The sequence below is a fragment of the Colletotrichum fioriniae genome (assembly GCF_027942845.1).
Source record: "Colletotrichum fioriniae strain IMI 355084 chromosome Unknown scaffold_11, whole genome shotgun sequence".
Taxonomy (NCBI): domain Eukaryota; kingdom Fungi; phylum Ascomycota; class Sordariomycetes; order Glomerellales; family Glomerellaceae; genus Colletotrichum; species Colletotrichum fioriniae.
In genome coordinates, this window is record NW_027076847.1 from 70,004 (window position 1) to 95,394 (window position 25,391).

Consider the following 25,391-nt stretch of genomic DNA (forward strand, 5'->3'; position numbering starts at 1 on the left):
CTCCTCGTGGAAAGCTGCAGCCTTGACGGATCACAGCCTCACCGTCGCATGCAAGGACAGCACGAGAGATGAACACATTGCAATCGAAAGCAGGAACCGGAATATGTCTCTCGTCCCTGGCGTCAGCAGTGAGACGCTCGAATTAGCCTCGAACTAGGCCGCTTTCAACATTCCTCCCCACCCTGTCAGCCCTGCTGAAAATGCCGTTGGTTTCTAGGGGGAGGAGTCCAAAGCTTAGAACAGACTGAACAGCCAAGGAGAGGTCACCACATCATCAAACAGACCAACAAGACCGGCCCAGTCACCCACGTTCAGACGTTGGACCAGCCAGTTAGTGGGAATCCCTCCCCAACACGACTTTCACTAGTTACAGCAGCCCTCGATGTCTGTTTGGCGCCCCCAGGACGAACGAAACGTGTCTGCCTATGCCGCGAAAATGACACAATTTCCAATGGTCTAGGCGGGGAATTTCCCAAGTGGACCGTTTTTGGTTGATTTTGCCTGCGCAGCCACCACAAGCGCGTCTCATGCCCATCGACAGCCGATCCTGAAGGAAGACGACAAGCGCGTAGCGAGATGAAGTTGGAGCCAACCCTTGATCTGCCCGACCCTCCACCTCGCTATGAGAGCCGCAACTCTGGGATTCGCGTTTCCTGTTTTGTTCGATATCAGCCAGGCTGTGAAGCTGGGGGTGCGCACATGTTGGCACTGCGAATCACCTAGACCAGGAGGACTTTGCAGCCATCTGTTCGAGGTACCGCGCTTGTTGCCTACTCTGCGGTTGTCTGCCATGCTGTCAGCGCATCGTCCCTGACAGTGTTATGCTGCTCGCTATTACCTAGTCTGCGAGGGACGAGGTGGGCATGAACTGATGGTCAGGGCCGCTTGCCCGACCGAGTGATATCGATCGCATGGCCCTGAACTCAGCCGCAAACGCCATCCGATGCCTCACACCCAGTACAGAGTAGTGGGTGGGATGGCAGCATTCCACCATTTGACGATATACTCGCCCTTGCGTGGTAGTCCGCGGAAGGGAGCCGCGCAGGGGAAGGGGCGGTGGCTGTTCTCGCGGGAAGGCGTCATGGCGTTAATCTCCTCCATGGCTCGAGACCCTGAGATCCCCCTAGCTTAGCTTCTAGGCTCCAACAATCCAACGATGACTAGCGGAGGACCCCAGCTGCTCCCAATGTTCCCACTGCTCAGGCTCCCTGGGTCCTTCTCCAAAGGTATTCATTACGCCCCCAATCAGTGTTGGGAGCTGGACTGGGCTGACAAGGGGCACCTCACTGCGGAAACCTGAAGTATCTGTCCAATGAAACAATCGTGGCTGTATACAGAGTACGCTTCACCGCTTTCGACCTGTTGTCAAGCGGCTCCAGATGCCCTGGTGCCCAGCCAATCCGTCTAGGGCAGAAGCAAGTTGTGACTAGAGCGGTGTTTTCTAGACAGGGCTTAGTGTGCTTCGATATACTGCAGCCTGGCTGGGGATTCCTCTTGCTCATTTCAGACGTCCCGGCTTTCTGGAAGACGTGGTTTTATATATAGCAATTGCAGACACACTCGAATCAAGCAATCATCTGCCAGCTGGGTCGCCTCATCACAGCCTCCCTCTCCGCGCTTCTCGGGCCCTGTTCCGACTAGCTACCCCTGTTGTCATTGTTATGATTTTCGTCCTGTCTAAGACCTTCAGCTTATAACTCCCTGTGTTCGCCTTGAGTCCAGACTAGTCTCCCTCAGCCTCGAACAACAACATCAACTGCGGCGACACGAGTCGAAAGCCTTCGAGGAATATCATCCTTACCACAAGCAACAAACCGCAACAATGGTCCTACATCGCCAACAAGCTCAGTTCGACAGGTCAAGATGGCGCATGGCGCTGCTTGTGCCTCTTTGGATCCTTCAGTTGCTAGTCTTCCTCGTCGTCATCGCTCTCTTCTCTTGGCGCCTGTCAGATACGCTTAGGAACTGGGAAACTGAGGAGGAAACAAAGGGGATGTTTCCCATGGTAGAGGTCGTGTAAGTCAGGGTTGGAACTGTGTTTACCGCCAAGTCCGTGTACTGACCCGTGTGTAGTTGGGAAGCTGTCAACATCGCCTTCTCCCTCGTCTGCCTATTTTCCACTTTTTATGAAATCTCGAAGCTCGCCGCCGAAACCTTGACGCCATGGACCATGCTTTTCACACACATCTTGAAGATCGTCTGCTCCCTGGCCGTTCTGGCTCTTGATGTTGTGGTTTTCGTGCAGAGAAAGGATAGCCACTACTCAGTGGTTGGTCTCGGCTTGGATTGTTTTCTTCTGTAAGCCACGCCGATAATCATGACTCTATGAAGGACACAACTAACAACACACAGAATTCTCGTCGCCATACCAGGCGTTTACTCGATCCAGACGTATCGCCGACTCGTCAAGTACGACGACTACCATTACCCCGTAAACCACAAGCCGTACGGCTTCAACGACCTCGAAGGCGAGACTTCCTACAACGGTCGCCTGTCCATCGGCGGCCTTAGCCTTGCAGACCGCTCCCTTCGGCGGATATCCACATCGTCCACAAAGTCATCGATCCAAAAGCAGGAAACACAACATATGGCACAACAACAACAGCAGCAGCAGGAATCCGAGGCGACTTCCCTCCAGCGCAGACCTTCGCAGTACAACAACGAAAGAGACACGCAGTTCGATAGGTACATGGTTGAGCGTGCCATGAATAACGAGTTTGGGTGGGCGAACAACAGTAGCCCCGGCGCGGATTCCCTCGGCCGCAGCGACAGCTACGTCGGCAGCGGGTCCATGTCGAACGGAAAGGTCGTTACGCGGGAGAGCATGGGACGCGCGCCGAGCTGGGGAAGCTCGCATGTTCTCGTCGCTGTGCCGGAGATGGACGAGGAGGAGGCGGTACACGGTCGCGGGGGAGATAGGCAGGCGCTTCTTGGACACCGGAGGCAGGACAGCGACGATAGTATTGTCGGGCCAAGCAGCCCGCCAATCTTGTCGGCCATGCCGCCGCCACCGAGGATCGAGATCGAGGAGTCGGATATTGTTGGCGGTGGTGCTGGAGAGAACACCTGGGAGCGGAAGCGCAAGAGGAGCCAGTGATGCTTCCATGGTCCTCCAACTCGCGGGGAGAAAAAGCGGATGATTGAAAAAAGGTGAACGGATATACCCTTCTGATTTTATGATTTCTCTCTTTCGCTTCTTGCACAGACACTCGGCGTCTGATTGCACACTTGTATATTTTTCATCTCATTATACCACGTGGGTCACGGCGTTCCGGGCGTTGGATCAGACGACACCAAAAGAGGGGGAAAGATGGGATGAAAGAGAGATCCCAATGTTTACGAGCTACGGCTTGGTTATATATCACTCTCGCTGTTATTTACACGATATTTAGAACTAAATAGCGTTACACTGTATTATGACGCTTGCTTTTCAATTTGTCCTATCGTGAAAGTGCCTTTCCTGGTAGGAGTCCGAGTGGAGGTGCGCGTGCACGGGAATCATACATGAGGTCCATGGTCTTGACTTCTCGAGAGAATATGCAGCCCAGGTCAGCGTGCTTGACTTAGTCGGCTTGCTGACATCAAGAGCGCCCCTCTGTATGAAATCCTGATTCTCTTACCGCAGATCACTTCCTTCCATTCGACTACCAGTACCTCATTCCCTTTATAGGCAATCGTTCCACTGCAACGAACCCAAAATTTGACGCGAGCGAAATCATACATACATGAACACGTAAAAGGGCATCAGGAATGGGCTTGATATTAGTTGTAGACTTGGTCTCAGGACTCTCTCACTTCCCATACCCGCTCAAAGATACCCTACAAGGATACCCATCCGTAGGATGCGCAGCGCCCGCCTCCACCATGAAAACCCTCTGCCCGCCCAACCCGCTCGTATCCATCTTCTCCTTACGGCCGTCTATCTCGCCATAACAATCCCGGATATCAAACTCCCGCACCACGCACGCCAGCACGGCCCTCGCCTCCGTCATGACGAGCTGCTGGCCCACGCACAGCCGCGGCCCGTACTCAAAGATCCGCCAGCCGCCCTTGGGCGGATACAGCTTGTCCGCCGGATCCGTCACGAGCCACCGCTCGGGTAGGAACTCGTCCGGCCGGGGCCAGTACCGCGGGTTCCGGCCAATGGCCCAGTGCAGCATGTTGACGGCGATGCCGTCCGTCGGGTAGGCGTTGCCCTCGGCGTCGTGCAGGACCAGGTCGGCGCAGCCCTGGCGGATGCCGCCCGCGGGCGGGAAGAGGCGCAGGGACTCCTTGATGCAGGCGTTTGTGAAAGGTAAGGCGTTGAGCAGGGCCGGGTTCTCCGCGATTTTGGCCGGTGCCGCAGAGACGTCGGTGCCGAGGACGGCGTCGTGTTCTGCGCGGACGCGGGCTAGGATGGCTGGGCGGGAGGCAATGTTGTGCAGGCAGTAGACGATCGTCGCGGCGGAGGAGTCGTACCCCGCGAAGAAGAACATGCGCATGTTGCGCGTCATGAGGGAGAGGTAGGCCGCGTCGAGCTTTCCAAGACCGGCGTTGCCCGGTTGCGCGAGCCAGTTCTCGAGGGCGCTGTCGAGGACGGATTGGAAGTTTTCGGATTTGTCGCGGTTGTGGGCTTTGTTTGCCAGTAGCGTGGCGAAGCGGGCGTTGATTTGGTGCTTGATGTGGTTGTCGAGGATGCGCCCCCCGTTCCAGGTGCGGAAGAGGAGGAAGGGGTCGATGGGGGCCAGGAGGTTCTCGGGCTTGTGGGAGGTGAATTTGAGGCGGAGCTGGCCCTTCATTGCCTCGGCGAGGGGGTGCTGCTGTTTCTGGGTTTCGAGGCGGACGTTGAGGAGGACTTCGCCGATGACGTCGGTGATGAGGTCTAGCATTAGGGGTTCTAGCCTGAACATGTCTCCCTCACCACCACCACCACCACCGCTGCTCCCGGAGGAGACCCTGGCGCGTAGCCGGTCGGTGAAGGTGGCGATGTTGCCGAGGATGATGGGCACAGCGGCGGTGATGTTCTGGTTGCTGAAGCTGGGGTTGAAGAGGGCGTGGAGGTTCTTCCACGGCCGGCCGTTTGTGTCGAACTGGCTCGGTCCGCCGGTGATGGGGTGGAACCAGCCGACGAGCATGGGGGGCTTCTGGGAGCCGGCGACCGGGTGGTAGACCGTCTGGTGGGCCATGTCCGGGTCCAGGACGACGAGCATCGGGTCGGCCATGGGCCAGGTGTCGATGTAGTAGGCGCCATTTTGGCCGTGGAGCTCGCCCAGGCGGGCGAGGACGTAGTTTGCATGGACGCCCGGCGGGAGGGTGTCGAATGCTTTCTTGGCCTCGAGGAGATTACCGAAGAGGAAGCTGTGGGGAACGATTGGCTGTATTTCGTGGTTAACCTCATGTGGATTTCATGATAGCCTCTCGTGACGCGATGAAGCATGATGAGAAGGAGGGGGGAGGGAGAACTCACCAGTCCCTGCTTCCTCAGCTCGGCCATCTTACCTCGGTGCCTCCTCAGAAGCTTAATGAAGTATAACACCGATCCCACGGCGGCGACCAGGATGGCCGCCGTGAGAGTCCTCAGTATGTAAGCCAAGATCCCGTCCATGTTGTGCGACTAGAACTCGATGTTGAATATGCAAGATATGTCACCAGCCGATGATTGTCTCGGGAGTGTCAGCCACGCCGGGTTCCACTTGGCGCCAGCTGCGAGGGATTGCAGAGATGCCCAAGCAATCTAAAAACGCCTCCCACCGTCGTCGCGTGGCACAAGTGCAATTTCACCAACGGTTTTCGCGTGCGACGGTGCGCGGCTGAATGGACGTTTAAACTTTTTGTTGAAAGAAAGTTCTCCCGAGTATTTAAGCAGAGGTATTTTGAGATGCAGTGAAAAGAAAACGGCGCCGTCAGCGAATGAGGTTCGCTCCGATTTAGGCTCCCGCGTAAGCATTGACTCCGTATCCGACTCTCCGTACGGAAACCTATGTCTACTTTTCTCACCTGATTCGTTGCAAGCTAGGTCGCTTTAAGGTTCGCTAGAGCCCTATGGGCCATTCCGTAGGATACGGATAGCTCAGGAGGATTCAGGGGCCCCATTTGAGGATTGGAGGCCTAGAGAGGTTGTCACTTGTCAGCAAATCATCCTGGGAAATTAAGCCATCTTCCACAATGGTCCCAATACCTGAGTAGTTTCGCGATAGACGAGATTGCATCAAATTCACCGTTTCGCCAAATTGAAACGTAATAAAAGATTCAAGTTGGGGTATCTAATAATGCCTCTAAAGTGATGAGTGACAGAATGCAAATCCCAATTTCTTTTTTGAAGAGAATCCCCATGGTACGCCAGTATTGTTCTGTGTTGCCTTTTGCTTTCCTTTCCTGATCCCGTTATTTCCAATTTCCCAAACTCCCGTCTCCAGATCCCAATGCCAAGGAGATGCCCTGGGCAATAGATGTGCCAAAGTTTTCTTCCTTCCAGGCAACTAATGAAAAAAATGCTGCAGAATGCTGCCTTCGAATCTGCGAGAGACTGATCCTGACGCTGAATGATGCATCGAGTAGCTTTTCCTCCTCGGGCTTGTTGGTGTACATATAACGTATACATGTTGCGATCCGATAAACCTCGGCAACAGGGGTATGCGGGAGGATTCCCATCGGCCCATGGCGCAGAACGAGGCGTGAGTATATTTCGGACCAAGTGGCTGACGTTGAGAGATTGTACAATCGAAGGCTGTGTTGCTTCTGCAGTCTCGTGCTCAGCATGGCCAAGTGGCGCCGGCAGATCGCTGTCAAATATGATAGCTCGACAAACGACTGTCTCTACCTCGGCACACCGCCGGCGAGGCCTACAGCAACGGACGATGTCAAGAATTCCAAGTCGTCGTAGGCCTGACGCTTACAGCCCCGCGGCGGCTTTCCCTTGACGAACCCATGACTGTAAGCATCGCCGAGAACGCCTAGGTCCGTCGTTGAGTCTTCTGGGTGATCAAGTCTGCGCACGACAACCAATGACGACGCGCGGGACATCATCCAGATCTCGTCGCCTGGCCTCGTTTGGTAGGGGACCAGCACTAGGGCGCCGTGATCCTGGGTCAAGGCTATGCGCCGACTGCGGTCCTTGACAAATGTCTCGAGAAAAGGGATGATGGGCTCTGTGCTTGCGGCGAGGGGGCCTCTGCCTGACGCGGCGTCGGAGAGTAGATTTCTGTCGTCGAGTGCCCAGAATTGGCGGAATGAGTCAGGATCTTCGCCAGCGCCCACAGCCTGCTCAAAATCGCCGAGGCCAGTCAGGCCATTGAGAACTGGGCTCAGAAATCTGCTGAATGACTTGACGATCTCATCTCTGGTGAATCCTTCGGGATGCCGGTCCGTAGTGATTTTGTTGAGGTTATCGCCCGACAATGTCCGCAACAGGGTGTTCATGTGATGTTCCTCATCGGCGTTTGGTGAACGCATCTTGTAGATGATGGTCAAGAGCTTGACTAATGGCAGAAGCTCCTTCATGTGAAACAGCTCTTCGGATATCTCGACAACTGTGTCAACGTAGGTGCCTCCTAGCTGGACCTGCTCCGAGAGAAGATTGCTGGCAGGCATCGTCTTGTCGAGTGAGAGATTCATCGTCGTATGCGTGTGCGTGTGCGTGAGTGTGAGCGTGAATAGGAGATGGGATGGATGGTTGGATGGATGGATGGGTGAAGTGTGTCGATGAAGAGTGACGGGAACGAGATCGGGCATGAAGACTTGGCGTAGCAGGAAGGGGGGCATATATCAAGAAAAGAAAGGGCCCAGACTGTCGTCACTGTCCACAACGGCGGGTCATAGTGGCCTTATCTAGGCGAGCTATGAGTTTCCGAGCTGCCGGGAGTCTAGCAGCAAGGGTTTGGTACAAGGGGACGAAGTGCTATGTACCGGTAGGGTATTGTGTAATTAGACGAGAGAGACTTGAGAGCGCGCTTGCGCCTGCTTCTTCCTATCCGGGGAGCGAGTCCGGGGAGACTAAGTTGGCGTGGTTGCGTAAACCGGCGGGGCCCACTGGATGGGAAGGGCAGGATGTGCGGGTTGGAGTGGACTTGATGCCGGTACTGACGGGGCCAAGAGGACCACGATGTCATGCGTTATGGAGACTGGTGAAAGCTTGAATGGCGTTGGAGCTGTAGCTAGGTGAGCTGTCCGCCCTGTATCTAGCTACGGATACTTGTGTACGTGTGTGTGTGTGTGTGTGTGTGTGTATGGAATGGTGTCCATTAGTCGTGCAGAAATGTCAGGATGCAAGCCTGTTGTCAAGGTTTGCATCAGCCGCTTGGCACTGGGGTAGTCTGCATCTTGGTAACCGCATTGTGACTGGTCTACTGCGAGGTACGGACAGAATGAATGTGTGCAGATGTAACTGCATGTGCAGTGTATCCGTAAGGTAAGGTAAGGTAAGGTAAGGTAAGGTAAGCAAGGATGATATGAGAATGAGGTATCCGTGCAACGGCACATCCAAGCCGTACGAGTAACAGACAAAGTAGACAAGGCGGACTCGGGCTGACGGGAAGATGGAAAGATGAACAGAAATTGGAGCGTCGAGGTATCCGTAAGGTGGTCAGGTATCAGGTAAACGGAAAGCAAGGCGCAGACGTACGCAGTAAGGGGGAGAGACGGGAAAAGTCTGGCAGAGATGACGTCGAGACGGGGTTCCGCTTTTGACGGGTCCCCGTTGCGTTAGCGCTGCACTTCCGTTACCAATTCGGGTACGTACCCGTGAATCTAGGGGCAGGAACCGGGCACACGGACATTTTTGGTGCTTTCCTTGCTTGCCTGCCCTTGCCTCTGCTCTTGCCTGCCCCTGGGCTTTGGGCCCTGCCTGCCTCATGTCGGGTCGCTTCAGGGTCCGCTCATCCAATGTCCAACGTTGGAACCGGGAACTTGTTCACGGACGCATCAATTTGATCGAGCACATGAAGCACAGTCCTTTCAGTCCGTCCGTCAATTTCGAGCCGTTTCTTCATTTCTTCATCTCGCCTGAGACGCAACATCGAATCAGATACACATGTCTACGAGATTAATATTGTTTACAGCGACCAACAACAACCCTAACGAGTCAGCACAGGCATGCGAGATATGCCGACTCGGAATGCAAGCCAAGCTCCTGGGCAGCAAATGTGCAGAAGAAGGTGCTGACGACTGACTTGCTGTTCAAACGTTCAGAGTTCAACGCTGATGTCAACCTGTCTCGCTTGTTCCGGCGAGGCGGCACCAGTGAGAAGGGAACCTATCTGTGTGTGTGTGTGTGTAACATACGGCACAATTCGTCGGCCACGGTGATCTGCCAACCCCGCGTTGATCACTCCCACGTCTCTCCCTGTCAGCCAACTTCAGACGATTCAGATCCTTCAACGCCAACCGTGTCGTGTCGTCTCGCCCAACTCGTATCATCATCACCGTTGCTCTCCGCCTCGCTCGGCTTCCATCTATCGCCGCCGGTAATACATCCTCAAGAATTCCCAATATGGTCAAAGTTCTCATCATCATGGCCGACTACGGCCATGATCCCACAGGCAGGTGATCTTCATCATCATCCTTCCGCTCGCCCACCCATCCTATCTCGCCCATCCCCTAACGCCAAGTCCCCGACATCGTCCCGGTCCTTGTCAGACTCCATCTCCGTCCCCCTAATCCTCTGGCCCCGCACCAGCTCCAATCGTCCAAACATGGCAAAACCCTTACTCAACGGGATCCGCGTTACGAACCGTAAAGCTAATCTCTCTTTTCTTGCTTCGCAGAGGTTGCTGTCCCCTACCAGACCTTCAAAGATGCAGGATTCGATGTAAACTTTGCAACCGAAACGGGCTCAACGCCCCGCTGCGATGTCCGCATGCTCGAGGGTCTCTCCCAGAAGCTTCTTGTACGATGACTCTCTTTCTCAACATGTTGCAAACGTCATTATTCTTCAATGTCAACACAATTGCACCACGGGCGCTTGCAAACCCCCCCCCCTTTGACCAACATCCCGCCTTCCCCCACCCGCCGAGGCATAGCAATATGGTGATGGAATAGAGTTGACCTGCTACCCGTCCAACAGGGCGCCGCGGCCTCCACGATAAATCTCTACGATACGATGGTCAAATCTGCCGAAATGCAGAAGCCCCTGTCCTGGACTTCACTGGGCTTCACGCTCGATGACTTCGACATTGTGCACATTCCTGGCGGTCACGACAAGGAAGTCAGGCAGCTCATGGACTCGACCGCCGCCCAGAAGCTGCTTGCCGATTACTTCCCCCAGACCAAGAAGCCGGGCAAAAAGATTGTCTCGGCTATCTGCCACGGTCCGCTGGTGCTTTGCAACACCAAAGGTCAGGACGGCAACAGTGTTCTGTATCACTGCACGACGACGGCCCTCCCCGGATGCTTCGAGTCGCTGGCGTATCATGGAACCAGGCTATTTCTGGGCGACTATTACAAGACGTACGGTGCGGGCACGGAGAATGTCGAGGATTCGGTAAGCATACGGCTCAAATCAACGGGCACGGCTTGTTCAAGTGCTTATTTCGTCAGATGCGCAAAGCGGTGAAAGATCCCAGTCAGTTCAAGAGCAGCTGGATGCCCAACCGACCGTTCGTGTCCCTCCCCCTCCTCCCACCTTCTGCAGATGCAACAACGATTGCTAAACATCCAGTACAGCTTCGTCGTGGAAGACACTGAGTACAACTACATCAGCGCGCGCTTCCCGCCCGATGCGGCAAAACTAGCCGAAGTGACTGTCAACCTTGCTCATCTCGTCCACGTTCAGGGCTTCAAGGGTCAAGACCCGACTACGGCATCACATGCCGAGCAGGCACTAAACTTTTAAGCTTGTCGTCTACGTGGCATTATTCTCGCATCCGTCGTCATCATTAGCGCTAGAAACGCACATTGCAGTTGCAGCCGGAGGCTGGAGGTTGAGACTCGTTCGAATGTTTCGTTTGTGAATCGGCTTGCGTACTATAGGGGTCTTGATGCGACGGGCCCATTGAGCACGAATTCCCAGTCTGAATGACATCAATGTCGTCATGGTGATCTATTTCAGTGTTTGAAAGTTTGGGGGTGAGGAGTAGCATTGTGCTCCGGCTTGAAATAAGCTCAGAGACCGTTGCCAGCGTGATGTGGATACTTGGGGTTCAGCATGATGCTTGAAGTGAATCCTTTTCTCCAGCTGGCAAAGCGACACCGAGGCGGCAAGTAGAAACCTTGCCAGATCTACAATCTTAAGCGGCTGTATTCTTCGATCCTACTTTGCAAGCTCCGCAATTCTCTGTAGAGCTTCATCAACCCCTCCAGCAACAATCGTCGGCTCGGTGTCAATGACGCTCCCCAGTGCGTCAATCCACCCCGCCCCGGCCCGGTCGATCCACGCAGACTGCCACCCGGCCGCTCTCGCTCCAAGTGCATCAAACGGATTTGAACTCACCAGCCAAATATCGCCTTCTCTGCTGGTCATGCCCACCTTCTCCGCAAAGTGCCGGTACGTCGCCGGAGCGGGCTTGAAGCACCGTGCCCCTTCAACTGTCACCAACTTCTCGGGGCCAAAGAGACGACTCTTGCGTTGGGTAATTTCGGGGCAGGTCCTAATGGATGTGCCAACCATGTCATCCGTTCCGTTTGAAAATACATAAGCGTCGATGGACTTGTCCCCTTCGACAATGCGCATCGCCGGCTCAATGTCTGGGAAGGCCTGGAGACCGTTGTAGGCTTCCATCAGACGGTCCTCGTCCTGCTTTGAGAGAGTCGGTTTCTTTCTTTCCGCGATGGCGTGCTTCAGCGCTGCGCGTGTGATGTCGGAAAACGGACGGTATGTGCCTAGATGTGTCTCACCGTCTCAGTCAAGTTGGCTGCTACATTTCTTTTTTTTTTTGCCTTGCAAGACTCGGGCTGCGGTACGAACCCATGCTGTTGATACGCCATGTGTACTCGAGCTGGTACCGCCGCCACTGCGCCGCCAAGGTCTTGGCTTCATCTTCGTCGCCGTAGAGCTCTGCAAGTTGCTTTGCGATGGATTCGGTCGACAGGAGAGTGCCGTATAGGTCAAAGGCGATAATCGTCTTGGGCTTGTCCTGCGCCATGTTGCTCAGATGGCCCAGACTCACCAGTCTCAAAGTCAGGATTTCGTTGCCGGTTATAACAAGATCGGTCTTGCACGAAAAGCTCGCGAATTGAACGATACGATGGTCAGATGGAAGGAATGTCGTCCGAACGCCTCTCAGTCGGCTTCCGTCACCACAAACGCGGGGGAGGGGAGGCGCACTTATACCCGGCTCCCCCGCTCCCCACAGACTCGCGCTAAAGTGCCCTAAAATCGCCCTCCGTCCGAACGGATCGTGAGGTGAGCTCCGAAAAGCAACGTCGACTCAACGTCATCGATTCCCGTCTGTTCACCTCATCTCACTAACATTTGTCATGAGAAATTTCTCACCTCGCAGAACTGAAAACTCAACATCCCAAATGAAACAATGAGAAATTTTGATGAAGAGTCACTTCAATTTGAAACATTACGAGACTGCCTCTCAGCCGCCGTTGTAGAACGCGTGACAAAACCAGCACCGAAACCAAAACGCCGCTCCAAGAAGTCGAACCCTCGCCGACAAACCAAGTCTCAGAATGATGATGGCCCCTCGGCCGTCACCAGTGGTACTGGCGACGACGATGACAGCACCCGGGTGGACGCAGACGACATGATCGACTTCACATCCTACCTCGCCTCCGAAACCTTTGACTCCTTCCCCCCGGACCTCAAATCCCTATCCCACGCAACTCATACAGCTGACCCGTCCCTTCTGCAATCCCGCTTCTCCCTGCCTCTCACCGGCGCCGACGTGGCAGACCTCTTACCCACTTTATCCGCGGACGTCGCGGACTCGCTGGCAGCCTACCACATCGTCGACCCGGAGAAACAAGGCGCCCACGAGTTCCTGGCGCCCGTGTTGACAGAGTATATCTCTGCCCTCATCGCACCGCCACCTCCTCCGCGGTCGACGCGAGATTCTGTAGAGGGTTGTGAGTTATGTGGACGGGACTGGATCGGGTTGACGTACCATCATCTCATTCCGCGCATGGTGCACGATAAAGTTGTCAAGCGCGGGTGGCACCGCGAGGAGGAGCTCAATAACGTCGCGTGGCTGTGTCGGCTATGCCATTCTTTTGTGCACCGGTTTGCGGGGCATGAGGAGCTTGCGAGGCAGTATTATACTGTTGAGTTGTTGCTTGAGCAGGAGGAGGTTATGAGGTTTGCGCAGTATGCTAGTCGGGTGAGGTGGAAGGGGAGGTGAGAACATCATCAAACTTGCATGTTTGGAGTTTTGGACTGGGAAGCGAAGGGGGAGGGTGATATTTTGCTATTGTCCTGCTCCCTACGGTTATCCAGCCATACTTTCGAGCACTCACTTCCGTCTAAATATCACTCGCCGACACATCGTCCCTCAGCCGTCCCTCGAACAAAAACCCCTTCTACGATCCCGAGGAATCTCGCCCAGCCGTTTCAAGACCTTGATGACGGCCTGAGCATCATGGATCAAGCTCACACCATCCCGACACCTCCGCCCTCGACAGCCTCCCGCCCTTTCTCAAAGATATTCCTAGGCAAGTTCGAATTACCACACGCCAAAGGCGCATACTTGAGACAAATCCTCCTCCGCTGTCGCTCACAGCAGTAATTCCATACGCACGCCTCGCCCGCGTTGCAGCTGCTCGATGAGGTACACGTCTTGGCCTCGTTACACCCCTTATTCTCCACGCAGACCTGCCTCCGACCCGGTTCGTCCAAGTTCCTGTCGGCCTCGCGAAGACAGGCGCACAGCGTTCCACCGCTGCCGGGGCACTGGTAGAGGTTCACGCCGTCAAAGGGGCAGTCTCGGGCGCCGCGGCAGCCTGGGTTGGCGTATTGGGTTGTTGTGACGGTGGCGACTGGCGCAGGGAGGGTTGTTATGGAAGGGGTGTAGCCCCAGCAGCTGCAGGCTGAGGAGTAGGCGCTGGCGCTGGTGCAGGAGACGGCGGCGTACGAGGGGACTGAGGTTGGAGATTGCGTGGCTGGAGCGCGGGTTGTAGATTGGGAGAAGATAGTGGTTGGAGTAAGGGGGATGTTGTCGGTGTAGATCGTGGTGGTGATGGTTGAAGTGCTATTAGACCATGTCAGAGATGTATCCGCGAACTCGTGTTGGTTCTTGGTCTGTGGCATTTACAACGTGTCTGGGATGACGGTGGTCTGCATGTAAGAGGAACAGTCCGAGCCGCGACTTGTGACGTCCGGGACCCCGGCGGCTCTGAACGTGCCAGTCACTCTGCGGGCGCAATTATCGGCGTTGCATCTTTGAGCAACGACGAAGGGAATGATGCCTATGATGGCGATTATGATAGACTTCATGTTGACAACGTTGTTGTATGTCTTGAGTTTTTGATGGTTACTTGGGGCTTGAGCGCGACACGTAAACGAGTTATAGTAGACGGCCGGCCCCCTTTTATGCATCGTAGGATCTCAGTTGCAGCATAGGTCCAGAGATCTCACTACTTCCGGCTGAAGCCAGCTTGAGCAATCTTGGGTAGATGTGGCACGGTCAACATAAGCGGATGCCAACGAATGAGACCCGGCAACACCAGCTGAACGTGAAGTCACCGTCGGATTATGGCTCAGTAACACCGCTGACACCTGCGAAGCCAAAGTGGGATTCCACAAACGGTGTCTTGCTATACTAGGTCAATCACAACGGTAACGCTGTCAAGCCCCATGTTGAGTTGCGGTCTCAGTTTCCTATTACCCCAGAAAAAGGGCTGATGCGTAACGTAGTGTATTCGATATCTGGTTTGCTTGCTTTGTGTCCCTAGCGATACCCCAAGTCGTGGAAAAGAGTCAACAGGGTCTCTTGAGACTGTCTTGGAGCGGTCATACCTAATCAGACGCAGGACGAGCAGATCAGCTGAGCTTTTTGATTCAAATTTCAACCCAACTCGGGCAACTTGAGCCGTGATTCTACGCTCATTTCCGACCAATAGCTTTGCCTCACAACTAAGACCTTGTCTCGAGGTGACCCAAAGGATCATATTCCCATGAGATGAACCACAACTGGTCTCAAATCGATTCTGCCGCTGGTTCAACACCATCAACATCACTCTCATCACTCTCCAATAACCCGAGACTTCCCAGCAACGCATCCGGCCCGGGTTCCCGGCCCAGGAACTCAGTCATCATCTCCATCTCATCCCTGCTACCGCCGTACTCGAGGATACCATGCCGGTATCGGTCCCACGCTTCAGGACTGCGAGGGTCCTTGGCGAAGCACGACTCGAAGAAGGAGGCCGCGAATGCTTGAGCGCTTTGTCGTGGTAAGTCAGCACTACTCTGTGGCCGAGCTCAGATTATTGGTAGAGGGTCTCAGCTCGCCAGCTTTGGATGAGACTGTAGAAACGATTCTATCCAGCAAACATACCTCATGTAGGCGTAGTAGCCTGCATCGTAGAGCTCGATGAGATGCGTAGAGTGAACCAGCCCGTAACCTCTCTCATCCGGATTCGGCTTGAGTGTCATGGAGTCCTGAAGGTCGTTGTAGAGCTTCACTTCATCCAGCTCCCTCAACGCCTCGGTTGACTCTTGGTTGTTCACCATCATATCAAACGAGGCAAATACCCTGTTCAGCGTCAGTATTCCATCACCAAACCAATAACACAGGGTCGCAAAAGGAAGGGGATAAAGACAAAATACTCACAGCTGCCTGAGGAACCATAGTCCCCGGTTCAACATTTGACTCTGGACCAACTTTTCCGCCAACTCCTTTGGTATCGTTTCCGGCGGGGGCTCTTCGCCGTCCGGATGGTCTTTTTCCCACTTCGCCATGTACGCCGGATCGACACGCGTGTAGTGACGGCCCACCTTGACGAGCTCATCCGGCATCCAGCACCACTTCTCCAGCATCGTACTCGGCGCCTCGCCAAAGTCGGGCGCCACGCGCGTTCCGTGGAAGCGGGTGTGCTTCGTGCGAGATACAAGGTCGTGAAGCCCGTGGCTAGCTCTGCGTGGAAGATATGAGCGATAGCCATCCCCATCGAGCGGACTCAGGAAATGGGGTTTCAAGAATCCAGTTCGAGGACAACAACGTGCAAGAGGTGAAGACGAAGAAGGGGGCTGGTTCAGGCGTACCGTGAAACAGGGTCACGACCTCGTGATGCTTCAATAACGCACAAGACGCGGCTGTAGGGGGCTGAAAGGCACACATGAGCACCGTGGCAGGGTAGACTCTGCTACCATCCTCCTTCAAGAAACCCTGTTGAGGGGTCAGTCATCCTTCTTGAGGAGCGAACCCAAAGGGAAAGAGGTCTCGGCAACGTACGCATTGGAGGTTGACATTGCACGCCGTCCGGTATTTCCCTTCTCGCCAGAGAACGTCGGTATACAGGTATCCCACAAATTCCCCCTTTCTCTCCCCTCTCCCCTCCCAGACGGCCCAAACCTGTACATCCTTGTCCCAGATCTTCCCAACTAGATTGTCATCCGGTATAGGTTCAAATTCAAGACCCAGAAACTCGGTGAACAAACCCAACATGGCCGATAGGGTATGGTTCAGGGGGAAATACTCGGAAATCATCTCCTGGTCAACTTCTGCCTCTTCCTCAAGAAACCGTGTATAGTACTCGAAATCCCATGGCAGAATATTCCCCCTCCTCGCCCCCTTTCTCTTCATTAATAGCATCCCCTGTAATCCCCAGATCAATTCTCTTTCTCTCCGCAATCCTTGCCATCTCTTCCCTTCCCCGAGGATCCAACCCCTTACTCAACCGTTCCAAGAACCTCTCAACCCACCCAGTCGACGGCGCAACCCTCCTCTCGATCCGGAACTCCGCGTGGTTCCCGTACCCCAGCATCCTCGCATTCTCGTCTCGTAGGACCAGCATCTCCTTGAACAACGGCACGTTCTCGGGAAACCGGTTATCAAACGCAACATAAACCCGCCTCCTCGTCTCCGGATCACGCGCATGCCGCAGCACAGCATCGTAATCCGCCCTCTCCAGCGTAACGAATCTCTTGCCCCTTTCCTCGGGCACGTCGTCGTCCCGCCCAACTTTCCATCTCTCCATCTCTGCTCTCGGCACACCCTCCAGCTCCGCCTCCGTGAACCAGAGGCCTCCGCCACCCTTGTACAGGTTCTTCCTAAACGCCCTCTTCAACTCCTCAATCCTCTCCCTCCGCTCCAAATACACCCGGATCCCCTCCCCGTCCAAGACCCCGTGCCCAGCCCCGCGATAATCCAACCACAAGTCCTTCACGATCCTCCTCTCTTCATCCCCAAGCCCTTTCTCATCCCGCTCCCTGACGGCGTCAACAAGCTCATAGACCCCCTTCATCCGCAACCTCTCCGCCGTAGACGCAGACCAGAGCCTCATTGCATCCTCCACGGCCTCGCTGGTAGCCTTGTCCGGGCCAGAAAAGCGGAGCACGCTAAAGGAACCAGCCTCACCCTGCGTCTCGTCGTCGGCGCGCAGGAAGGGGCCAATGGTGTTGGCGAAGGTCGCTTCGGAGGGCGTGATGGTCGCGGCTGCGTTCTCGCGGGCGGCGCGTTGGGTTGCGAGGACGCGTTGGACCATGGGGACGATTTCGTCTGCGGCGAGGACGCGGGAGAGGGGTTGTGGCGGTTGGCGAGGCATTGGCGCGCTGATTTCTGGCGTTGGGCTCTGCATATTGAATAAATACCCGGACAGGTTTAACAAGTCGTTGATTTTGAATAGCTATGTAGACGATATGCTGTATGTATTTCTGTTTTGTACGACTTCAAGATGGTTATCGACATCATCCAGCTGTATAATACTTGATTGAACCCCCTTTGAACAAGGAAATCAATCCGTCACAAACGACGCAACTCCTTACCACGTACAGCTGCAACCTCATCCTCTATCCCTAAACGAAAAAATCTCGTAATACCTAATCCGTCAAAAAAGCCTCATCACAAGACACACATCGCCAAGCTCCTCCTCGTCAACTACCTCACATCAAAAGCCAGTGATAGGTCGACAGGCTCTCATCCCCTCTCCCACGCCGCACACCCGCATCATACCGGGTCATTTTACACTAACGCCGGACCCCCGCCCGCCGAGGCGGACCCGCAACTTGGCCTCCCCTCGGCGACTCGGCACCGGGGGGAAGGGGCACCACCCCCAGACGCCGATGATTGGACCGCCGGACTCGGCACGATGGGTCACGCGGATGCCATCCCGTTCGCGCCCGCCAGTCTGCAGGAGACGAGGCATAGCTTAGGAGCGACATGACCCTGCCCTCGGTTCCCCCGCCCTTCTCTCTACGTCTGCCTGATACTTACAATCTCTCTCCCTCAAAGCATCAAACTCGCCCATACACACCACCTCCGCCTCGAAATCTAGAAAACAAAACGAATCAACTTCAGTCCGCCTCTGTCTCACAGAAGCGAACAAAAGAGACTTTTTTTTCCCCCACTCTCTGACCTTGTCAGCCCCTTTTCCTCCATATCTGAAGCAGTATACTCGGCAAACAGTTCATGCACGTCAAAAAGTCTCTCAAAGTGCCGCCGACTCTATTCTCGGAAACGGGAGGGGTGGGGTGAGTGAGCTTGAACCGTTTCGCTGTCCTTGTACCCAAACTAGTGTTCAACTTCCTCGGCAGGTGGACCGAAGAAGGCCGCGCTGCGAGCTGTGTTCTGGGAGAAGAGAGAGGCAAAAAGATTATGAGATGAGAATCTTCTAACACTAACGGCAAACCGGCATGAATTTGTTCATCTCAGCTAGGAACGGCTTTCCTGTCAGAGAAAAAGGTTGGTGGTCACTGCTTTGGCGAGTGTATTTATCTCCCCCCCTTTTCCGGCTGCTTTCTTCGAGATAGGTAGCTGGCTGCTTTGGCTTATACAAGAATCCATCACCGGTGAATTGAACGTGGAATCTGCTGCCAACTGCTCAGCTGCGGATAGTTGAGTAATGCAAAGTAATACCAAGAAGAAGAACAACTTCAGTGTTATCTCCTCCTGAATTTCAAATATCAGGGGTCACTGAAAGCAGTTGGCCAGTTGCCTGAACCTGCTCCGGTCCAAGCTCTACTGTAAGATGGAGTCTCGCACCTGGAGTAGCTCCTATGAGAAATCTCATCACCGCCTCACGTCACAAACCCAATTCAAACCTCCGACCTGATATCCGTGTCCAGCATCGTCCGCGAGAATGAGAGAAACCCAACCTAGACCCATCCCGCCCTCTCTATCTCTCTCTCTCTCTCTCTCTCTACTCCCCCTAGGAATAACCTCGGAAACGGTCCCCGAGGCAAAACAAAAAAGGGCCATAGCAGACTTTCAGCCTCACAAGCATCGACAAAAATCTCTGTGCGAGAATGGAGCTTCCTCACCTTTCCCATCTCCGACAAGAAACCCAGAAACAGTAAACAGCATAAGCACAGTCTATGCTTCTCATGCTTTCCTCGCCTCCCCCACACTAGGTATCTTACCTTACCTTACCTTACCGCAGCTAGACAGCTATGTGACCGCAGCGACCAGAGCTTCATCGCCTCGTTCCACTCGCGACAACCCGTTCCTAAGCCAGCTGAACCGTCCCGTCTGCCAGATCCTCTCCCCGGATCTTCCCCAGCATCCCCAAAAGCGGTAAAAAACGGTTTGCCCCTCCCCCCGCCGGCCAGTCATGCAAAACACAGTTCTCATGTCAGCCGACGCTGTAGTATAAATCATCTCAACCTTTCCAGCATTGGCGCCAAGAATAGCCAAGACAAGTAAAAAGTAAAGACTGCCTTGGGCTTTGGTCTGTTCTCTGAATGCGCCTTGGATATGCTGCGCATGGGTAGGAACGTGATTGGGAAACAACCTGCTGGCTGGCGTGCTATGGTATTGGGTGACCGCCTTGGTGATGCCCGTGCCTCCCAGCCTCGCCTCCTCAAGTTGTAGGTTGACAGATTCGCGGTATGAGGAGAAACACATGGCTCCCCTCAATTCGCTAATCTTAGTCTAGCTGATACTCACTCTCACCTCCCCCTCGCCGCTGTCTTTGGACCCTCAAAGGCCAATTTCAGACTTCCGGAGTGGCAGAAAGGCAAGTTTAAAAAAAGAAGGAAGACAAAACTGCGGTCTGAACTCCAGACACAACACCCAAAGCCTATTCCCCAAATCGTGAAAGCAGGTAGAGGAACTCCAGAAAGAGACCTCCCGTCGTTACCATGACGAGAGAGAGAGAGTACGGCCTGACTTTGACAGCACAGACGACACCAATGAGAGAAATCATGCATTGCGTCCACTTCTCGGCACGACTCCCTAATGGTGTTTCTCATGGGCGATTTTACCTTCCACCGCACCAGCCAGTGACTGGCAGAGGTTCAGCCAACGTCGAGCACCGCTCTGAAGTCTGGTCATGGTGCCGACTCGGTTGCTCCCGTTCGGGGAGTAGACACTCGAAACACTCTTATCCCATGTGCAGCCACTGCTGTTGGCCATTAACATGGTAATTCCATGTTGGCTCCTTGGTGCCAAGACCCATGAGACTCCCGTTCTCTGCCATCTGGAAACTTTGTTTCGACTCGACAGAAAGCTTCAATCACAGCAAGTATCTATCTAGTGTACCTAGAAGAGTATGACTGTAACTAATAGACTAGATAGCTGATAAACGTGCAAGAGACTGCGGATCAGGTAGGGAAGTGACTGGCGAATCCGGCTTGGCTTCCGCCCGGCGCGGCCGTTCTCAGGGGAATCCCGCCCTCCGATTAACGCCGAACGCCGGGAGGCTCAAGGAGACGATCACCTAGAGCCCAGTAAACGGGGTGATCGGAAATAAGGTGTCCGCAGAACTTGGGACGAATCCCAATTGCCCGTGTTTGAGCGGTCGAACCGCCTCCGACAACCAGGGCGATCCCATTCCAAGGAGAACCACCGTTCTCTGCCTTGTAGACGGGGGCTCCTCCAGAAGCAGGCTCATGCCAGTCTGACCATCCACACCACTGAACCCAATAGTTGGAAGGGGTTGTCACAGTTTCATGCGCATAGAAGCCAATCAGACTCGCCTGGAGGAGCAATCCCCGTCTGTGTCCCGGCCACAAGGGCCACATCGCAGTTCTGGCATTCATGCTATCTTCGACATAGCGGAACGTTGGGTGTCAGTGAGCACGGCAGTAGGTCAGTAATCTGGATGAGCAGGTCAAAATTCAATATCACAAACTCGCGTTGTTGGCTCCTTGAGCACCGAAGGCACGTGCGAGACGCATGGATGATGTGAGACAGCAGCAGACAAGTGCTAACAGCGAATACAGGCTGCGGCGCATGTGGTGATACAAAGAAGAAAGAGAGGCGGGGATTCGCTGCTAGACCGAGATGGTGACTCGTGAAGCTGTAAGCTTATTTTCGAATCTCACCGACTCCTCCAGGTCATGAGTGACTTCCATGAATCTCTAAAATCAACGGAGCCAATCAAAGCAGTATAACGGCTGCGGTATCACGGAGTGCTGGCGGGTCTTGGCACCCGGATCGCTCGGAGGTTGTGCGCGCTGGCGATTGTGCCTGTCCCTCTCTCTCAGTTCATCAACTTATCCTCCCACTTTTGTTGACCCAAGAGTGAGACAGGGCTTGCCCAGACGCCGGAGTTGGGTTAAGCTCCATTATTCTTGTTGGCGGGTCCGAGTGACCCCATTGGAAAATACGGAAGAATTCCTTGGGAGCTCATTTCGGGGAGCGTCGTCAACGAGTCCCGCTGAAAGATTCCGAGGTGGAAATGGGGCGGGAGGAGTGGGAAAAGTCCGCCGAGGGCCGGGCCACCGTCGTTCCATCAAATTTTGATTTTGCAGGCTCACAATCTCGATTGTCGCCAGGGCTCCAGAAATCCAAGTGATTTCTCTTGCTTGCCAATTGTGTTTTCTCGAACTTGTTGTAGGAGTGGACGTTGGTACCTTGGCTCACATCAGCGGGGCCTAACGTAACGCACGCGCACGCGAAGCACGACACTGGAGTGGTTGAGAGAGACAGAAACTGCTGCAAACACTTCCGCCGAGCTCGCCCCCTTGTCGGTACTGTCGACTTGTTGTTTGTGGGTTACGCGAGTACGCGGGAACGTGACTGGCTGCCGTGTTCGGTATTGTAGGTAGCACAGACAATATCAAACTGCCAAGACCGCCAAGTACGCTGGAGCCTCTTAATGACGATGAATGCTGGTGGTGGTGCCCTACACTCACTCCAGTGCTCCCCCCCTCCTCAGCTGGACTGACACAGACGATACGCTGTAGCGCTTCAGCGGTGAGACAAGGTGATACGGCGACGGGTAGGACCTGCAGGCCATGGGACTTCAACACGTAGCGGAATTATAGACCTGGTTTGTTGGCCCAGGTGCTGCGAAATGCTGTGAAGGGATTGATGTTGAATCAAACAACCTGACGACGTTAAGTCTTGAGAAGCCGCCTGTAGACGTTGAAGCGGCTGCAGGATCCAAAGCACCTAGGCTCTAGTCGCTCGTCTAGCGCAAGAGCTTGCAGTCATTGACTTCGTTCGTAGTCGGCGAACACGGACATCGCGGTGGTTTCGAGTACAGGCACTGGTACTGAACGCCGGTGCAAAGACAGGCCTCTGATTAGTGTTTTGCCCGATGGATATGTGATGGTCGTCACAAGTTTTTCGAGTTAGTCGCCGTTTAGATGTATGGGTGATCCATGATGCCGACTTGGTGAGGTCTCAGTGCTGGCGTCGTGTGAATGGCTACTAAAAGTCGACTATGGCGCACGCGGCGAAAGTGTCAAAAGACGATCCCTGGCTTTTGTGGCTTGCAATACAAAGTAAGCCGTCACCTATGCCAAGATAGGGCGCCTGGTCTGGTGGGTTTTGGTGGATGACATCCATGTGGCGGACAGACAGTCGTCGGGCTCGGGATCATCCAAGTCCGCGAAGTTCGCGGTCTGGCCTCTGCTGCTCGCAGATCAATCATCAACGACAGCGCGGCAGCAACAGCTGCCGCCAGCGTATGTACTCCTCCGTCGGTCGTCTGACTTGCTGTGTAAGCAAGCTGATTAGCTTAAGCAAAGTCGGATGAATTGCAGGTTGCACGCACCACCGAGATTGTCACCATCACAACGATATCCCACATGCTTATCTTGCGTTCTCCGCAATAAGTCGAGGCTAGCCACCACCCAAGCTTTGCATCTTGCAGCATAGAACGGGTAGCGAGTGATGGCATCGCTTTTTCGGCGTGTCCCGCGTATGGGCGGGGAATCGCATCGATTGGCAGAACGCAAAGTGGGCGATATGCACAGCTGCTACCCAGTTACGAAGGGGGAGACCACCCCATGGGCTCATTTTGCGGCCAAGGAATGGTATTTTGGGGGAGTGTTTGCGATTTGCGAGGAGTGATGCGAGAAGGATGCAAGATCACGAGATGTCGGGTTTGGGCTTCGCGCGTGTTGCATTCTGATTCTGACGAGGTATGAAGGGGTTACCATCGGCAGGTTTCGGTGTGCCTGTGCTGCTTAATGTGGCCTAGAGTAGTAGACGCTCCTGTCATGGCCGCAGGACCTCAAGCGTGAAGCGTTTCGCTGGAGGCAGAGGTAAAAAAACCCTCTTGGTTGCATTGTACAATGCGTCTGCCCCCTTTGAGTCCCAATCGAGCCATGTGTATCCGTAGAGCATCGTCCCATCCCAGTGACGGCCGTGACCGTCTGTGTCCGGGTGCGGAGCGTATCGGCCGGCCGGTACAGACTGTAATAAACTCTACATTGCTCTGCACTCTACGGCAGAGACAGAAATTGGAGTGTCACAGGCCGTTAGAGGTCTCATGTCTTGACTCTCAGGCTGGATTGGTGGATGTGGTAGGTAGTGTTGCCGCCGTATTACCCGCGTACTGCGTATCTGCACCTCGCGTAAACGACGTCCGTAGAGAAATTATCGCCAGGCCTGGGTCTCTACGGCGGTAGAGAGAGATCAGCAAGCGGGAAACGGAGGAGTAAACTTGACCGACCCCGACCTCCTGAGGCTCCTGAGGCTCCTGAGGCGTCGGGCAGCGGCGTCCTCGTCGGTGGGCGGACAGCGGTCGCGCGGGAAACATGTGGATTCCGGGATTAAGCGATGTGGGAAATTTGAGATTTCTTCCGTAAGCAATTTACCAGAGGAAGGGAAAAAGCAAAGGAAGAATTCATGACGACAGTGGGGTTGAGCATCCAGGAACGTCGTTCGCCAAGTGGGGGGCTAAGGAAGGAAGACTCAGAAAATTGAAAGGAAAAGAAGAAAAAAAAAAAAGTCAACAGCTCAAAGAAAAGGTGGATACCAAGGTAGGTACCTTCCCAAGGCTCGCCCGAGGCAGAACGGAGGTACCGGTACTTCGGACAGGTACTTTGTCCCTTCGACACCGAGCGATCCGAGTACTCCTGCCCCAGTGCTCGGGAAAGCCATGCTCTCACCCAACCACACATTTCAGTCTTTCACCTCCAGTTTCCTCTCACTCGGCCGACTTTTTTAGAGGCTGGAAATTCTCGAGCTTACCCAGATTTGCTCCATTCGCTTTCCGCTCGGTTTCGCTGGGTCCTTTTCCTCCCCTGGTCGTTCAACCTGGCGGCGGACGAGGCCACGCGGGCATCTTTTGGCTGTGCTTGCTTGAGGCTTGAGTCCCTGGGGGCGGCGCTAAGAACAAGACAGAGCGAGTCGTCGTCACCTCGACCCCCAATCATTTCGCATTTGGCCTGGTCGGCTCCCTCTGAGCTCTAGGCATGGCCCTGCGTAACTGCGTCGCTATCATCCCTGCCTGCGTGCGCGATTGCGTATGTACTACGCAGTAGTGCAAGGCGATACTGGCGGTAAAGAGAGGCAAAGGCAAGGTCGCTTGTTTGATGCGGCGCCTCGCGTGAGTATTCCGTTGACATCTTGCATCATCATGATCTGGCCTGTTGTCTGGTTTCCATTACCCCCGTCTCCCGACTCTGCAAAACTTGAGATGACATTCATTTGGCGCTTATATGAGGCACATCAAGGGTGATGCCATTATCATGAAGCCTCGATGATGCTGGGATCCTAGCGTCTAAGGGGTCGAGGTCCCTTTTTTCGTTTCCCCTCCCCTTCCCTTTCGTGGCGGTGGACTTTGGGCGGAAGTTGGAACCACAGAGCTAAGGAATGCAGGATACCCTTCGTTCGCGTTCCGTCTTTGAGCCTCGGTGCCGTCGCCGGCGGCCGATGGATTAGATAAGCGCGTCCGGCAGTGGGATTTCGAGAAACAGGGACCTTCAGGGAAGGGATCGGATGGTGGTGTTGGTTGAGTTCGAAGCCATTTTCAAGCCACTGACTGCAAGCCCCATTTTGACAGTGACGTTCTCTAACGCCTTTCGTCAGGCCACCCAATCTGATTCACATCGACGCCGGCATCGACGGGCCAGCGGCCAGCCCGATTATACCGTCCGCTGCTTTCACCCAGAGTCGCAAGCCCCCCTCCCCATGACTCCA

General features: G+C 54.6%; 7 protein-coding genes across 7 annotated transcripts; 3 read left to right on the top strand and 4 right to left on the bottom strand.

Annotated features, from left to right (window-relative positions):
• Nucleotides 1-1,822: 1,822 nt before the first annotated feature.
• Nucleotides 1,823-3,097, top strand: N0V96_008674 (uncharacterized protein; the record flags this gene model as incomplete). The annotated part of the gene is made up of 3 exons (XM_053196980.2): nt 1,823-2,016; nt 2,074-2,298; nt 2,353-3,097. 3 exons carry the CDS (start codon nt 1,823-1,825, stop codon nt 3,095-3,097), a joined length of 1,164 nt encoding a protein of 387 aa, XP_053045668.1.
• Nucleotides 3,098-3,791: 694 nt separating this feature from the next.
• On the bottom strand, nt 3,792-5,584 carry N0V96_008675 (uncharacterized protein; the record flags this gene model as incomplete). The annotated part of the gene is made up of 2 exons (XM_053196981.2): nt 3,792-5,354; nt 5,447-5,584. The coding sequence occupies 2 exons, from the start codon at nt 5,582-5,584 to the stop codon at nt 3,792-3,794; spliced, it is 1,701 nt and encodes a 566-aa protein (XP_053045669.1).
• A 1,211-nt stretch (nt 5,585-6,795) lies between these two features.
• On the bottom strand, nt 6,796-7,593 carry N0V96_008676 (uncharacterized protein; the record flags this gene model as incomplete). The annotated part of the gene is made up of 1 exon (XM_053196982.1): nt 6,796-7,593. The coding sequence occupies one exon, from the start codon at nt 7,591-7,593 to the stop codon at nt 6,796-6,798; it is 798 nt and encodes a 265-aa protein (XP_053045670.1).
• Nucleotides 7,594-9,668: 2,075 nt separating this feature from the next.
• On the top strand, nt 9,669-10,807 carry N0V96_008677 (uncharacterized protein; the record flags this gene model as incomplete). The annotated part of the gene is made up of 5 exons (XM_065758420.1): nt 9,669-9,698; nt 9,761-9,862; nt 10,040-10,456; nt 10,513-10,571; nt 10,639-10,807. 5 exons carry the CDS (start codon nt 9,669-9,671, stop codon nt 10,805-10,807), a joined length of 777 nt encoding a protein of 258 aa, XP_065612813.1.
• A 417-nt stretch (nt 10,808-11,224) lies between these two features.
• N0V96_008678 (uncharacterized protein) lies at nt 11,225-12,056 on the bottom strand (the record flags this gene model as incomplete). Its single annotated transcript, XM_065758421.1, has 2 exons — nt 11,225-11,793; nt 11,879-12,056. The coding sequence occupies 2 exons, from the start codon at nt 12,054-12,056 to the stop codon at nt 11,225-11,227; spliced, it is 747 nt and encodes a 248-aa protein (XP_065612814.1).
• A 387-nt stretch (nt 12,057-12,443) lies between these two features.
• N0V96_008679 (uncharacterized protein) lies at nt 12,444-13,259 on the top strand (the record flags this gene model as incomplete). The annotated part of the gene is made up of 1 exon (XM_053196985.1): nt 12,444-13,259. One exon carries the CDS (start codon nt 12,444-12,446, stop codon nt 13,257-13,259), a length of 816 nt encoding a protein of 271 aa, XP_053045673.1.
• Nucleotides 13,260-15,052: 1,793 nt separating this feature from the next.
• On the bottom strand, nt 15,053-17,652 carry N0V96_008680 (uncharacterized protein; the record flags this gene model as incomplete). The annotated part of the gene is made up of 6 exons (XM_065758422.1): nt 15,053-15,296; nt 15,411-15,608; nt 15,687-15,989; nt 16,192-16,241; nt 16,308-16,582; nt 16,749-17,652. 6 exons carry the CDS (start codon nt 17,650-17,652, stop codon nt 15,053-15,055), a joined length of 1,974 nt encoding a protein of 657 aa, XP_065612815.1.
• Nucleotides 17,653-25,391: the final 7,739 nt, after the last annotated feature.